The sequence below is a fragment of the Rhododendron vialii genome, chromosome 2a (genome assembly GCF_030253575.1).
Source record: "Rhododendron vialii isolate Sample 1 chromosome 2a, ASM3025357v1".
Classification (NCBI taxonomy): domain Eukaryota; kingdom Viridiplantae; phylum Streptophyta; class Magnoliopsida; order Ericales; family Ericaceae; genus Rhododendron; species Rhododendron vialii.
Window position 1 is genome coordinate 9,152,500 of NC_080558.1, and position 16,507 is coordinate 9,169,006.

A 16,507-nucleotide genomic window follows, 5' to 3' on the forward strand; every position below is an offset into this window, starting at 1 on the left:
GTGACCAAGTCCTCAAGTCGCACATAGACTAATAAGGCTAGATTTCATATACTCCGCTATACGATTAATAATCCTTGTTCGATGGTAGGCACAAGACTCCTCGTGCATTCTTAAGCTAATTGTTCCCTCCAAGCATTTGGATTTAGTCCGTCTTTTAAGATTAAGTTTTAGGAAAATCAGTCTCGATCAATACATCTCTAAGTTCTATACATCTTCGAAACTTCAAAACTTGCAACATCATTGTCGAATATCTGAGTTACTAGACGGCTTATAATCCAGAAACCACATGAAAGATATAATTAAATAGAAAAAGATAAACAATAATCTCTCAGGATACAATGGTTTACACAGTTCTACACTAAGGATTTAAAATTGCATAATGGTTTTGGGCTTTTTGATGCCTTCACACCTCTATATACCGATGGGAGAGAAAATCGCATGCGTATCGGCCGGTTCCCATTATGTAACGGTCCGTTTCCGATTCACTATTACGGCTGATACTCAACTGTTTGGGGTGATTTTGGCACTTAAAATTTTTTTTTCCCTCAAAAATGATTTTTAAAAATTCACGATCACGACAACCGATTCCCAATACGTATCTTTTGATACTCCTGATACCGTTACACCTCAAACGTTACTAATACGTGCCCCAAAACCGTTATTTAAAACCTTCTTCCGCGCACACCACTCGGTGGAACTGCCCAGCAAACACAACCATGTTTGTACTCTTTCATAAGAGAAAAACTAGCAGAAACACAACGATAAGAACAGAGAATTGAAGTTATGGAATTTGTGGAGTGGTTTCGGTCTGTTTTCCAACGGGCTTGTAGCCCAATGGTAACACTTGTTCCTCCCTTGTGGTCATTGTCTGTTGCACCTACCATCCTACTAGAAAAGTGACAAGTCTACCCCATGCACCACGCACGACAAGTAGATATTGAGAACTGATTAGAACTTTTTTGGAAGCCATAAGGGTGATGGAAATTTCATTTCATTGTACGCATGTAATCAATTTATCTCAAAATTAAGTTCTGGATTTAATTACATATGAGATGAATATTTAACCATGTTCCCATAAATACTCACTCCTCCATACGATGAAAATTAAATGTTCGAGCCAATCCGGGATTTGTGACGTTCGAACTCGACTTGTTTACGTACCAAACGAGTCTAAAACTCGAATTCGAATTCGGCTAGTTTGTAAACGAGTAGAACTTGATCGATTCGGTTTAAGGGAGGTTTTTGAGATAATAAGAATGGAGAAATAGATAGAGAAATAAGAGTAATAATTGAACAGAAAGTTACTATGTAGATGTAGCTTTATCAGTAATAATAACTGTTAAAAGCATTTGAATAATTTTTGCCATCTCTTCTTCCCTCCCAGAGTCCTCCAAGGGAAGAGAAGGCAACCAATAGCCACCATAGTCCTCGGGCCATTGGGGGTTATGCCTGGTCGTTACCTTCAAGGCCTCGGAATTAGTCGAGGTGAGAGCAAGATATCCCAGACATCCGGTTATAAAAAAAAAAATAGCCACCATAGTCAAATCCATTGGGGCCCAGAAAATTGATGGTGATAATTGACAGAAAGCTCCCAATCTTTCCCAATTGCTGTGTAATAATTTGATGATATATTCCATCTGAATTGGCTGCACATGCCCGTTGATATCGATCAATTTTGGTGAGTTCTGCAAATTATTCTCATCAATCATCCTGTGATGGTCCAGAGAACTGCAGTACTTCCTTGAGTGGGGAGAAAACAAAGTGACCCGGGCAAAGCCCAATGATAAGTGCCAAAATGTGTATATTTTGGCCATTCTAATCTACATTTATTAGTCCTTTATTTTTGTTAACTGATTTTTATTATGTGTTTTCATGTTTATAGGTTGCTCGAGCCCGTTGTCCAAGACTTTGGATAAAAAGAAGATTTTAAAGAAGTCTGGGGTTAAAATGCAAAATAATTTAAAATTGAATGGTTGATTTATTATTTCTTGGGGTCCAAAGGGCCTTTGTGTAATTAAGATAAACAATCCCTACATAAGCACTTACCCTACTGATGACGTGAGGTTCCGCTGCCGTGGAACAGCTTTGGAAAAGGGGATTTTTCCCACGGACGAAGAAAATAGAAGTACGGGGGCAGCCGAGATCTATTGTTTCGAGTTTATTTTTTCTTTTAGTTTTTGATGTTTTGTTCAATTATTCGCACTCCGGTAACTAGTTTTAATTTCTGTTTTTTATAAAAGTTATTCGCTGGTATTTGATTAGTTGATATTCCTTGTTTATTTTTCATCTCGCGTAATAGAAGCATATTTCAATTTAGGGTTTCTTCTATTTTTTATGCAATGATTAGTGAGTAATTGATTAGGTAGGGTCGCGGGGTGATTAGCACACCGTGGCCGGTCTGGGCACTGCTCATATTTTCAAACAATGAAAAGGATAATTTTAGATTGGTAAAATACTTCCCGTAGACGAACCTAAGCATTATCGGAACCCATGTGAATGAGGAAAAGAGGGTCCAAAACTCATTTTTCGCTGCGCATGGGAAAACGGCAACCATAAGGATTCGCATCTTGCGGGGTATCTTTTTCAATCTAAAGTTCAATGTTTTTAAGAATACTGAATGGAGCAGGCAAATCCGGACTGGTTGTGAGTGTTATTAACCTTACGACCGTACATTCTTTAATTATTTAAAAAGTACAATTAATTTCTAGGTTTTAGTTAATCTCTCAATCAAACCAACAAGGGGTGGCTACTTAAGAGCCAATTTTAATTAGTAACATCCGAGTTTTTAGTCAGCACACATCACCGTTTTTTTGGATTCGATTCCGGTCTTACCAGATATTATGCTGCGTCGGTCTCCGCCCAACGCTTGGGGCAACCCATTAATTTAGGACTAGGAAATCATCAAACATTTTTGGCACCGTTGTCGAGGACGGTAACGTGTGTTAAGAATTCGGGTAGTTATTTATTTATTTCTTTTCTTTTCTTTTCTTTTGTTTTTAGTTTTTTTTTGAGTCATCGTCGATAGAGTTAAGCAATCCTCCAATGTAGGAAATCAATCACCTCTGAAACCCAAGTACTACCGGGATAACACGAAGTGTCTAGTCTCCATAGATAAAGAGTCGATCCCCATAGTCTAGGAAGTGTTAGCCAGTATTGAGTCTTTTAATATCGACAACCTTTTTGTCGATTTAGTAATCGAAACACCAATGGCAGAGCAAAAGTCGATACGTGAGCACATGCATCCGGAGAGGACCACTCCTCTCGGACCAATTGTTTTGCCAACAGAGGCAGTGGAGGCACGCAATGCTTTCACTGTCAAACCCAGAACCCACAATGTCCTTCCTTTGTTTTATGGGAAGGAGAATGAGAATCCGTATGAGCACATCCGGGGGTTGGTGCGCATCCTTGCCACCACTTGTCAGTGGGAGAATGTTTGTCTTAAACTTTTCCCGATTTCACTCAAAGATAGTGCAGATAAGTGGCTACGGATGCAGAAGCCACAGTCTCTCACGACGTGGGCTGCTGTCCGAGATTTATTTTACAAGAAATATTTCTCGGAGAGTAAATCGAAGTACCTGACTCGCCAAATTCAGTCGTATAAATAGAAAGAGGGCGAGTCGTTTTTAAGGTGCTGGGAGCGGTTTAAGGATTTGTTGTTGTCCTTACCGCATCATGGGTTCGTTAAACACTAGTTGGTGTCGTTTTTCTATTTGGGCTTGAATATTTCGATTGCCCAACAGATGGAGCACCTCTGTAAAGAGGAGGATTTTCTAGATAAGTTCTCGGATGATGCGTGGGACTTTCTAGACGAGTTGGCAGAGAAACACCGAAGCTGGGAACCTTCCGACCTCGGTGATAAGGCCATGGCTGCAAAGGGACCTAGTGGGTCTGACATTTTTCCTTCAAGAGTGCGAGAGCACAATGTCCAGTCTCAGTTGGACAATATGGCTAAACAGTTAGAGGACTTGAAGCTTAAGCAAGTCCATCAGGTGAATGAGGTGAGAGTCGATGAGGTTTATGCCTTATGTGAATGTCCGGGGCGTCTAGTTATTGCTTGCCCCGCTTTTCCTATGGTGAAAGAGGCCTACCAAAGCAATCAGGCTAAGGTGAACGCAATTAACTAGCGTTGGGACCCGTATTTAAATACCTACAATCCAAGGTGGGCCCAAAATGCACTTTTGAGTTGGAAAGATCAAAAAGTCCTGATGCAACCCCAGGAACCACTTCAGTCAGTCCAGCAGTTTCGGCCTCCTCAAAGCCAAATGATGCAGTTTCGTTACCCACCTCAGCAGCAATAGAGGTTCGGTCTTTCATTTTTTGGACCACCCCCTGGTATTAACCATCTCCCGCAGGATAAATAGACTGATGAGATGATGAAAGCTCTCATGCAGTCTCAAATAAGCTTCATTGAGCAGACTAAGCAGGCAATTGGTGACATTAGGACCCAATTGACCTAGTTGACGGTGGCAGTTGGACAAGTCCAGCAAGAGAAGGAAAAATTTTCTTCTCAACCTCAAGTCAATGCCGTCGGTACTCATTATGTGGGCGATTCTTCTGGCCCAAGTAATCTGAATCGCAGTCTGGAAGAGACTAAGGTGATCACTACTCTCAGAAGTGAGAAGGTGATCGACAAGGACTTACCTTCAAAGCAGAAATCGGTGCCACCCCTGGTGCCGGTAGCTATTCCAGCAGTTGTTCCAGACTTGGGAAATGTTCCTGAGGTAGAGAAAGAGGCAGAGTCTCCTGAAGTGGTGGTGCCTGCTCATGCAGCCCCCACGACTCCAACGCCACCCGTTGCTCCATATCCAAATCGCTTGGTGGCGAAACCTAAGGTCAATGTGAACTTTTAAATGCTTGAATTGTTCAAGAAATTTCAATTTCCTATCTCTTTGATGGAAGCCATTGACGCAATTCCTCAGTTTGCGAAGGTCTTAAAGGATCTATGCACGTCAAAGCGGATAACTAAGAGTCAGGACAAAGTGCTTCTGACGGAGCAAGTGAGCTCCATTCTCAAGGCTGAGATCCCCGCCAAGTGTAAGGATCTTGGTTGTCCCACCATCCCCATAGCGATCGCAAGCTAAAAGTTTAATAAGGTTTTACTGGATTTAGAAGCAAGTGTCAACTTACTCCCCTATTCGGTATACTTGAAGCTGGGCTTAGGCGATTTGAAAGCCACACCAGTCACGCTACAGTTGGCTGACTGGAGTGTGAGAATTTCCAAAGGGCTGGAGGAAGATGTTTTAATTCAAGTGGGCGAGTTTCTTTTTCCAGTTAACTTTATTGTCCTAGATACATGCCTAATACCGGAAGTCTTTGAGAAGACTCCTATTATCCTTGGCGACCTTTTCTAGCCACCTCCAGTGCAGTCATGAACTGTAAAACTGGACAAGTCCAACTATCATTTAGGGACTTGAAAATGGAGGTGAATGTGTTCAATGTGGATAGCTGAGTCGAGGATGATGAGAAAGTGTATGAGGAGGTGAGTTTGATCGACACGCTGGTGCAGGAGCATGCCGATAATATTTTGTATAAGGATCCTTTGGAGATAGACTTAACCGCTAAGGATGCGTCATTTTTAGATTCTCCAGAGGTAGAGTGTATGATGGAAATGTTTGCAATCGAGGATGTGTGTGGCGCCGCTTGGGACCCAGTTCTTGATCCGCTGGGCATCTCATTATCTTAAGTTCCGACAGGTAACTTTTACGTACCACTCTCTTCACTGAGACGTGGACCCGGCTCCTAGCAATAGAGGTATGCATCATTGACTTGAGTTTTTGGCACAATCTTTATATACTTGTACTTTTATTTCTTGTTAAGCAAAAGAATTCAAAAAAAAAAGAAATCGGAAAAGGAAAAAAAAATTAGCATAATGGTCTGGTATAGCCACTTGGTCGAAGCTATGTATGTAGTACTTATGAGGTTGGGTTTGACGGCAGGTGCGTAGTTAGAAGCGAGAATTCTGTCTGAACCATCTGACTTTATTTTCCAAACTCTGTGGAGATTGCTTTACAAACGGAGTGGTGGGTAAGGAATCTGGCAGCCCCAGAGGGAGTGACAGCCTATTAGATGATGACACCACTTCTCAAGATATCGTTGAATCCTATTGTCCTTCCAACAAATAGGGAACCACAGTCTTTGGCCAGGAAGAAAAGTAGTATCCATGTCTTTCGCGTAAAGAAAGTAGATGATTTTTTGTATTTCATTTTTTTTATTGCATTGTTTATTTCTTTTAGTTATTTTTTTTGCTGTCTTGGAGGTTAACATTTTGCAGGTTGTTCGATCCAAGTTGGGGGGTTTTCCTCTCGCTATAGTTTACTCTGCTTAGCTTCTCCTTTTCGAGGTGATATCTCTCCTCTCTTTTACGTTTCTGTTTTATTTTTATTTTTCATTCTTTCAATGCGGATATTGAATAGTTCAAGTTTGGTGGAGGAATCACTTTATTCTTTATTTTGTTAAAAAATTTAAAAATTAAAAAAATGGTGGAAATCTTTTTGCATGAGACTTGAAGGCTGTTCATGAGATTGGCTTTTTGGTTGATTGAGTTCGAGATGTGATAGTCATTGTTTTGATATTGTGATGGCATAGTAGTTCTTTTTGCTAGCTTGTCGCGAAAAATTTGTTATGACATTTATTTTTAACACATTTGCACTTCACGTCTATTTGGGCTTTGGTTGCTTGTGAGTGGTGACTTAATTATTTTCGATAGTTAGTTTAGTGGAGACTTATGTCCATGTGAGTTTAGAGCCTTACTTTTTTTGGAGTGGTGTCAAATAAACTCTTGTTTGTCACGAAAGAGCAAGTTCGTTGTAGGTCTCATTATTTTTGTTGTCAAGTGTTGAGAATATTTTAAATTTCCTACTTATCTCTTGAGTTTGGAAAGTTGCATGGTTGTGTTATCCCTTGAAGAGGATTATAGGCCATCTTTGTTATTTTGAGCCGGTTCGTTTCTTTCTTTCATATATTTATCTCTTGTGATCCCATTTGAGCCTCTCGCACGGTACCCTTTTCTTGTTGAGCTCCACCATCTATATTGTGTCTTGAGAAGGTTTAGTAATTGTGTGGAGGTATATTTTTCCAAAGAGAGAGAGAGAGTAAATGTAGTGAGAATTGAGTTTTATTGATTGGTGATCTTTCTCATAGAAAAAGAAAACTAAAAAAAAAAAAAAGAGGAAAAAAAGCAAAAAGAGAAGACACCAATTTATTGTGAAAAGGAGAAACATTTGTTCTTAATGTGGAATTGTATTAAAGGTAGGAGAGAGAGATGTGGTGAAATTGAAAAGAAGAAAAAAAATTAAGGAAAAAAAAGGGCATCAAATTAAACCAAAGCCAAAACACACACACAGACACGAACATAAAGAATTACGTGGTTCTCCAAAATTGAGTACTCCATGGGATAAACCGGAGCAATCACACTCCGTGTATGGACGCTATTTTTTTCCAAGTCTTCCCATTAGTCTCTCCCCTTAGTCTTTGTCCCCTTAGTCATTCCATTGGTCTCTCCCCTTAGTCTCCCCATTAGTCTTTCCCAGGTCTTCGCATTAGTCTTTCCCCTTTAGTTTTCCTAATTTAATAGGAAACGATTGGTAGATTGCAATAGATAGAATCCTCTATCTCGGTGGATGTCCATCGCTTTACGGGGAAAAAATTAAAGAAAGACAAAATCTGAATGAAGGACGTGGAAAAACTCCAACCCTTCAAGAGGGTTGAGTGTGAATTCTATGGCAATCATTTTGTTTTGTAGATTTTTCTATGGTGTCACAGTAATATGTTATATCATGGTTGGAAAATTCTGTTTCGTATTCCTTGTTGGATTTTAAAGTTCGAAAAGACTAAGGAAAGTTAAGCTTGTTTGGAACATGGGAAAAGAAAGCAAAAGAAAAGAGGGGGGGAAAAAAAAGGAAAGGAAAGGAAAGGAAAGTGTGAAGGAAAATTATTTCTTGTCTTGTTTCATCTCAAGTCTACCCATCCATGCACGATAAGTTGTTATTGAGAACAGATTAGAAAGTTTGGAAGACGTAATGTGTGATGGAAATTTCATTGTACGCATTATATTTATCTCAAGCTCGTGATTTGCATATGTGATGAATCGTGCTCCATACCATGAAAATTTTCAGCAACGTATCATTCTGTGTGAGTTTTGTTTCCTTTATCAATCAATTAAAAAAAATAAAAATAAAATGTTGACTTGTTTAAAAGCTGTGGTTAAAGACTTGATCTGCTTTATGATATTATTCAAGTCTATTTTCAAGAATGGGCTAACAGCATTCCAATGACTTTATATGGTTCCCCAAAAAACAAAATGAGATGCCGAACAGAGGCAGACAGTTTATTTGTTGGAATTTTGTATGAGAGAATTTGTTAAAAAAAAAAGTTAATTATCGAAAATCTGCATTACCTAAATTTTTATTGAAACAACTGTAACAGTTACTGTTGTTGATCTTAATTAGTTGTAAATTCAACAAGAATAATCTTTTTTGTTTCTTTGCCAATCGAATTGTCTATTTGGAAGCAGACTAGTCCTCCCTATGTCGTTTTTGATTGGTACGTATAGGAGGGGATAGCCTTAAAAAGACTAATTCAAATCGTCCCATGACAATTAATTAGCCAGTGGAGAGTGTCATGGAATGGCAAAAGGGCCCAAAGCTTCAAGAAAACAACAGGCCGGGGAACAAATTTAACTGTATGATAAGCATCAAAAAAATAAGCATATTCTTAACCCTTGTTATTAGCCAATATAAATTGGAGTCTCGGGAAGCATGGATGCTACGACTATGCATACTCGATTAAGATCAGACTGTCTAGCTAGGTTGGGAGCCTACTACTCACTCTAGTGCTGCAGCTGATCTAGCTCACACTGGAATGCATAACACCTTAATGAATTTCCTTTTTGGAGATGATCACTCCTCTTTCACAGTAACAGCCGAAGACTTGAAGACCTTTCATTTTCCATGCAATAAAAGTCCATATAATACACAGCCAATTACATATAACATGACACAATTAAGTCCAATTTGTGTGCAATTTGGAGCATCTCAAAAGGGCATTTTTGTCCATGATTGATCTGAAACAACTGCGGGAAATTATCGAACAATGGAGGGGACATAAAATAATTATAGTTCTAAAATCCCCAAAACATGGTTTGGTTTGGGTTTTGAGTTAGATTTTTTAGACTAATGAGTGGAGAGAGATATATAGATGGGGAAAATTTATTGGACAGAAGTTTTGGGTTTTGGCTAGACCATTTGCCCTCAATGAAGTGGTGTTGTTTCCAATACAAGGAGAAAGTTAAATATTTGAGAAGCAAGTCAGACATGTAAAAGCTAATACTCCATTTGTTCCCAATTGCTCACATTTTTTTGAAACCGTGTATTTTAGAAAAAGTAATGTATTAGCACGAATTTTCTTTCAAAATTTTTGCAGCAATTTAAAGATCTCATTGACAAGAAAAAATTGATGCAATTTTTTTAAAAGAAAACTCATAAATATGTTATTTTTGCGTGCAAAATGGACGGCTCCTATAAAGGGCGAGCAATATTGGATGGATGGAGCAATGTCGCAAGATCACTTTCTTTTTATCTTAATAATATAACATCACCTTTTTTATCTGCATGATTTTTTTGCAAAAGTTAATAATGCCTCAATTTTTTTTATATACATTATTGGTTCATATCGACAAAAGAAATTAAAAAAGTTAATATAGATTATTGGTTCGTATCGACAAATTAAAGAAATTAAAATTAAAAATTTAATTTTTTTTATAGATTATTGGTTCATACCGACAAAAGTTAATAATACCTCAATTTTTTATAGATTATGTGTTGCGCTACACGTTGTTGTGAATTGCAACAGGCAACCTAATAGCTGTTAAAAGCATTTGAATAATCTTGGGCCTCTCTTCTTGCCTCCCAGAGGCCTCCAAGGGAGGAGGGAGGAGGGAGGAGGGAGGAGGAGGGGTGACCAAAATAGATACCATATGGGGGCTTAGAACATTTATGGTGATCATAATTAGTTGAAAGCTCCCAGTTCTTCTCAAATGCCGTGTAGTAATTTGATATAATATTACACGTACATTAATTGGCTGCACATGCCCCTTCATATCGATCAATTTCGACCACTTTTTCTAATTATTCTCATCAGTCATCCTCGTTCTGGCCCAGACAACTGCAGAATTTCCACAAATCGAAAACATGTGTTGTAGATATTAAGACTATCAGTACTTCCTTGAGTTAGGAAAAACAAAAGTGACCCGGGCGCCCAACGTCTAATCTACCCCTCCACGCGTGGTAAGTTGATTCCATGTTTATTGGCATATGTAGTACCTTGCATGATTTTTGAAACTTTATCTGACGTGTTTATGGGACCGGCGAACTTGACTTGTGATTTTTGTGTGGGGCGAATGGATGAGCAGAAAATTAATTAGAAGAAAAGAAAAGGAAAAAAGAGAGCTAGACGACTTGACTAATGAGTCATGAAGAAGAAATTTCGATCGTTACGTACGGGGGTTGCTAGGGAGCCACATTTTTCCACAAAATGGAAGCGTACGTAAGTCGTAGATATTAATTAGTACATGTTCCTATAAATAGTCCCCCCATACAAAGGACGTACATTTAATTAAAGCTTTCATCGATCCTTCTATGCAACAACTGCCACTCCTAGCTTAATTAATTGTCGTAAGAAACCAACCATGGCATCCCAACCTAAAAGAGCACCCAATTTCCAAGCAGTTCCCTCCATAATCGTCGTTGTCTTTGTTATCATCCTAATTCCATTTGTCTCTTCATCTAATTCCGCCGTTGCTCGTGCTTCTCCCGCAACTAATACAGTTGCAAAACAAAGCGAAGCAGTCGCTCTCTTAAAGTGGAAAGCTAGCCTTGACAATCAAAGCCAATCTCTCCTTTCATCATGGAATGAAACTAGTCATTGCACTTGGGAAGGAATTGGTTGCAACGACGCCAGTAAAGTAACCAATTTAACCCTTGACAGTATTGGTTTGAGAGGTACGCTTTCTGCTCTTAACTTCTCTTCGTTACCACATCTAGTGAAACTTGATCTGTCCAACAACTTTATATATGGGACCATTCCCTCTCAGATTGGTAGCCTTTCCAGACTCGCATCTCTTAATGCGTCCATCAATCATCTTTCGGGAACAATTCCGACAAATATTGGGATGCTAAGATCGCTCGTTGAACTTGATTTGTCAACGAATAACCTCACGGGATCAATCCCCGCATCAATAGAGAACTTGAGAAACCTCACAAGATTGATCCTTTACGAGAACTCTCTCTCTGGATCTATCCCTCAAGAAGTAGGATTGCTAAGATCTCTCACTGATCTTGAATTGTCAGCGAATAACCTCATGGGATCAATCCCCGCTTCAATAGGGAACTTGACAAACCTGACAGCGTTGGCCCTTTACGAGAACTCTCTCTCTGGATCTATCCCTCAAGAAGTAGGATTGCTAAGATCTCTCACTGGCGTTTCATTTTACAAGAATAATCTCACGGGATCAATCCCCACTTCAATAGGGAACTTGACAAACCTCACAGTGTTGTACCTTTACGAGAACTCTCTCTCTGGTTCTATCCCTCAAGAAGTAGGATTGCTAAGATCTCTCACTGAGCTTTCATTGTCAACGAATAATCTCACGGGATCAATCCCCACTTCAATAGGGAACTTGACAAACCTCACAGTGTTGGACCTTTACGAGAACTCTCTCTCTGGTTCTATCCCTCAAGAAGTAGGATTGCTAAGATCTCTCACTCTTGTTACATTGTCAACGAATAATCTCACGGGATCAATCCCCACTTCAATAGGGAACTTGACAAACCTCACAGTGTTGTACCTTTACGAGAACTCTCTCTCTGGTTCTATCCCTCAAGAAGTAGGATTGCTAAGATCTCTCACTGAGCTTTCATTGTACAAGAATAACCTTACGGGATCAATCTCCACTTCAATAGGGAACTTGACAAACCTCACACTGTTGTACCTTCACAGGAACTCTCTCTCTGGATCTATCCCTCAAGAAGTAGGATTGCTAAGATCTCTCATTACCCTTTCATTGTACATGAATAACCTCACGGGATCAATCCCCGCTTCAATAGGGAACTTGACAAACCTGACATGGTTGACCCTTTACGAGAACTCTCTCTCTGGATCTATCCCTCAAGAACTAAACAATCTTAGATATCTACTGACTCTTGGTATAGGCTCCAACAAGTTCACCGGTCATCTACCGCCGTATATGTTCGCTCATGGATCCCTCAAACTACTTGACGTAGCAGAAAACTATTTAATTGGTCGTATCCCGAATAGCTTGAGAAATTGCAGTGAGTTACGTCGTGCTAGGTTTGATCAAAACCAATTGACTGGGCATTTATCAGAAGTTTTTGAGGCATTCCCAAACCTTGATTATCTAGATCTCAGTCACAATAATTTCTATGGCGATCTTTGGCACAAATGGGACCAGTTTCCCAATCTGACTAGCCTAAAGATCTCCAAAAATGACCTTTCCGGAAACATTCCACTTGGCATTGGAAGAGCAACTCAGTTACGATTACTCGACCTCTCTTCAAATCATCTAGTTGGTGCGGTACCAAAGAATTTGGGAAAGTTGGTTTTTTTGTTCAATCTTACTCTTAGCAATAACAAACTTTCACGCGATATTCCACCAGAAATTGGAAGCCTGTCTAGTCTTCAGCATCTAGACTTGTCTGGAAACAATCTTAGTGGACCTATTCAAAAGAAGTTGGGTGACTGTGTGAATCTTCTGAACTTGAAATTGAGCAGAAATCTTCTCAGGGAGAGTATTCCTTTTGAATTAGGAAAATTGCAGTCTCTTGAAAATCTCGATCTTGGAAATAATTTATTAACAGGTGAGATACCATCAGGGATTGGGAGCTTGAAAAGGTTAGAGATACTAAATCTCTCCCACAACTTCTTGTCTGGTTCAATCCCTTCCTCTTTCAACGGGATGTCAAGTTTAACGTCGGTTGACATATCTTACAATCACTTGGAGGGTCCTCTGCCCAACACAAAAGCATTTGAAGATGCTTCATTTCAAGCATATCGAAACAATGATAGACTATGTGGCAATAAAACTAGTTTGATGCCATGCTCACTAAAGCAGAACAATGGAGATAAAGGGAGAAATCATAAAAAAATTGTGCTTCCAGTTGTAGTTCCTTTGTTGGGTATTTTATTTCTTATTGTTGCTATGACTTTCCTAATCCATCGCAACAAAATGAGAGACAACGAAATTGATCCAAACAGAGCAAGTAATAAAGATTTGTTTGAGATTTGGAGCTTCGATGGAAAATTGGTGTATGAAAACATAATCCGAGCGACGGAGGATTTCAATGATAAGCATTGCATTGCAGCAGGTGGATATGGCACTGTTTACAGAGCTGAGCTGCCAAGTGGTCAAGTTGTCGCTGTAAAAAAGTACCCTCCTTCCCAAGATGGCGAGTTGGCTAATCTGGTAAGTTTTATGAGTGAGATTCATGCATTGACAGAGATACGACATCGGCATATCATAAGGCTTTTGGGTTACTGTTCACATCCACGACACTCATTTTTGGTTTATGAGTTCTTGGAAGGGGGGACCTTGGACAAGAAACTAAGCTGTGAGGAAGAAGCACTAAGTTTGGATTGGGATAAGAGGATAAATGTTGTTAAAGGTTTGGCAGATGCTTTGTCATATATGCACCATGGATGTTCACCCCGGGTCATTCATCGTGATATATCGAGCAAGAATGTTCTGCTAAACTTAGAAGATGTCGCTTACCTGTCTGATTTCGGAACTGCAAGACTTCTAAACCTGCAGTCATCAAATTGGACTTCCTTTGCAGGCACCTTGGGATATGCTGCTCCAGGTACTTACACAATTCATCTTAGCTACCAATATAGTGTTGTGTTTTTATGTTGAATATGATAATTCATAAGCCTCCTCTACAATTTTTTAGTAGTTTTTTTCCCTGTTTGTTGTACCCTTCCTTTCTTTGGGCAGAACTTGCTTACACAATGGAGGTGAATGAAAAGTTAGACGTCTACAGCTTTGGAGTTTTAACACTGGAAGTTGTAATGGGGAGGCATCCAGGGGATCTCATGTCTTCTCTTTCTTCATCATCTTTGGATTCGTCACCACCATCTTCTTATGGTATTCTGTTGAAGGACGTATTGGACAAACGGCTCCCACTACCAAGGAATCAGGAGGAGGAAGCAGTGGTTCTTGCTGTAAAGATAGCACTTGCATGCTTGCACCCTAACCCGCAGTGCCGACCCACTATGCAACAAGTTTCTGTGGCTCTATCAAAACACAAGTCGCACTTGCAGAACCCATTGCTCATGATCACATTAGGACAACTACTTGATGTCAATTTTCCAAATGCCTAAGTATTCTTGTTATCCCTTTACTGTTTGGGTTTTTGGTTCTACCTTTTTCTACTGTGCTTTCCTAGCTGGCATTGGCTCTATGGTTGCATGTGTATTACTCTTTCATAAACAATAGTTACTTTTTTTCAAGCAATATAAAAGGGTGTACTTGTGAGGAAAGCTGTAAGAGCACCAAGTGGCTTTACCTGATTGGATATAAGATTAAATCGTTAAGTTGGATTTCAAAACAGATTAGCATGTTCTATATTACTTGATTATTGCTCTAGTCAAGCAGAGATTTTTCCTACTAATAAGTTTGTTTTCACACCTCTCCTAAAATGTAAGTCTTAATTTCGAAATTCTTTTCGTATCTACATCTATCGATTATTGCTATAGTCAAGCAGAGATTTTTCCTCTTGTAATTTAACGTTCAAATTTTATCGTGTTTCTACCATCTCTTTAATTAGATTTTATCGCGTCCATGTACAAATCTATTGTTGTTCTTAGAACTCTAACAACATTTTGTGACATGGAAAACTGAGAGGATCGAAGAATTGGATTGTAGAGAACATCAAATTATCAACCCCTTGCCGATGCGATCCCCAAATGCAAAACCAAGAAAGTGTGCCCATTGAAACCACCGTCATCACTAGCAACAATGATTCTATAAGTATCTTTTCCTTCCTCTGTTAACTTAGCAGACCATATATTCATAGTCTTTTTTGATCTAATATCTTTTTTTTCCATTTTTCCTTTTCTTTTTAAGTTGGGATGTGCTTTGGCACTAGAGTTGTTGAGTTCACATTTTCTTTATGAAAGAATTGGAGAGACTAAGCTATAAAGTTGTAAAATGTGTGTTTGAGGATGTCGAATATTGGTTAATTTCCTTTGATACTTCTACATTTTTCCTGCTTTAACAAAAGATAAGTTGTTGCAATGGTTGAGATTGAATTCCAATAGCTCATGCGTGTTTACCAACTCTTAAGGATATACCTACACTCTTTCAAATATATTACACAAACGTCATCAAATTTTTTGCCCCCTTGGTAATCAGATGTGTCTACGTTTGTTGTAAAAAATTTCAGGGGCACCGAAAAATTTCTCAGGTTTTTTTGGGTTTCTCTTTCCCCTCTTCTCTCCAATCTAGGGTTGCTTTTTGCGTGACAAGAAGTAAGGGTGGTTTGCAACTTTTTAATGGAAGATATCATGTTTAGACTTAATGATATTGTTCAATCTGGGTAACAGATATTGTTCTTTTGCTTTAGGTGGCAATGGGTGGGTTGTGGTGTTGGTTTTTGGCTCTGTTTCTCTTTTCAACTCCTCAGTCCGGAGGGCTAAGAGATTTGTGGGGCTCTCTATTGAAGCTGTTATATTGATGGAGCTAATTTACAGATATGCTTGAAGCTGCAATTAATTAGTGATCGAAGGCTGAAGGTTGACAATTCCTTGCATCTGAAAGTTTGTGTCTCCTTGTCTCATCGCTTACCAACTCCAGTCAAATTAATCTTTTGGAGGGCTAAGTGATCATAATTAATCTTTTGGAGGCAAATCCTTGCATCATCTCTTTTCAACTCCTATCAAATTAAACAAGTTTCCTATTTTTGTAATGTTCCGTAATTTGTTTTTTTTTTTTTTTGGGTGTATGGTGCACATATTGTTTGTTGGCATGCAGTGACCGAGTCCTCAAGTCGCACATAGACTAATAAGGCTGGATTTCATATACTCCGCTATACAATTAATAATCCTTGTTCGATGGTAGACACAAGACTCCTCGTGCATTCTTTAGCTAATTGTTCCCTCCAAGCATTTGGATTTTGTCCGGTCTTTTAAGATTAAGTGTTAGGAAAATCAGTCTCGATCAATACAACTCCAAGTTCTATACATCTTCGAAGCTTCAAAACTTGCAACATCATTGTCGAATATCTGAGTTACTAGACGGTTTATAATCCTGAAACCACATGAAAGATATAATTAAATAGAAAAGATAAACAATAATCTATTCAAGAACTAGTAGAATCTTTTTGAGTGGGCTCCTAAAGAATTAGCTTAATAAAATAAGCGTAGGAGCTCGATATAATCTTTCAATTTTTCATTCAAATTATAAGATTTTGACAGCAAGAATTGTTTTTTTTTTTTT

At 39.0% G+C, this 16,507-nt stretch overlaps 2 protein-coding genes across 2 annotated transcripts; both read left to right on the top strand.

Annotated features, from left to right (window-relative positions):
- Window positions 1–10,684: 10,684 nt before the first annotated feature.
- On the top strand, window positions 10,685–12,001 carry LOC131317088 (probable leucine-rich repeat receptor-like protein kinase At1g35710; the record flags this gene model as incomplete). The annotated part of the gene is made up of 1 exon (XM_058346667.1): window positions 10,685–12,001. A coding segment is annotated over exon 1 (1,317 nt), but the record flags the coding sequence as incomplete, so codon positions are not given.
- On the top strand, window positions 11,995–14,405 carry LOC131318094 (MDIS1-interacting receptor like kinase 2-like). Its single transcript, XM_058347900.1, has 2 exons — window positions 11,995–13,871; window positions 14,006–14,405. Exons 1-2 carry the CDS (start codon window positions 12,065–12,067, stop codon window positions 14,389–14,391), a joined length of 2,193 nt encoding a protein of 730 aa, XP_058203883.1. The 5' UTR covers window positions 11,995–12,064; the 3' UTR covers window positions 14,392–14,405.
- Window positions 14,406–16,507: the final 2,102 nt, after the last annotated feature.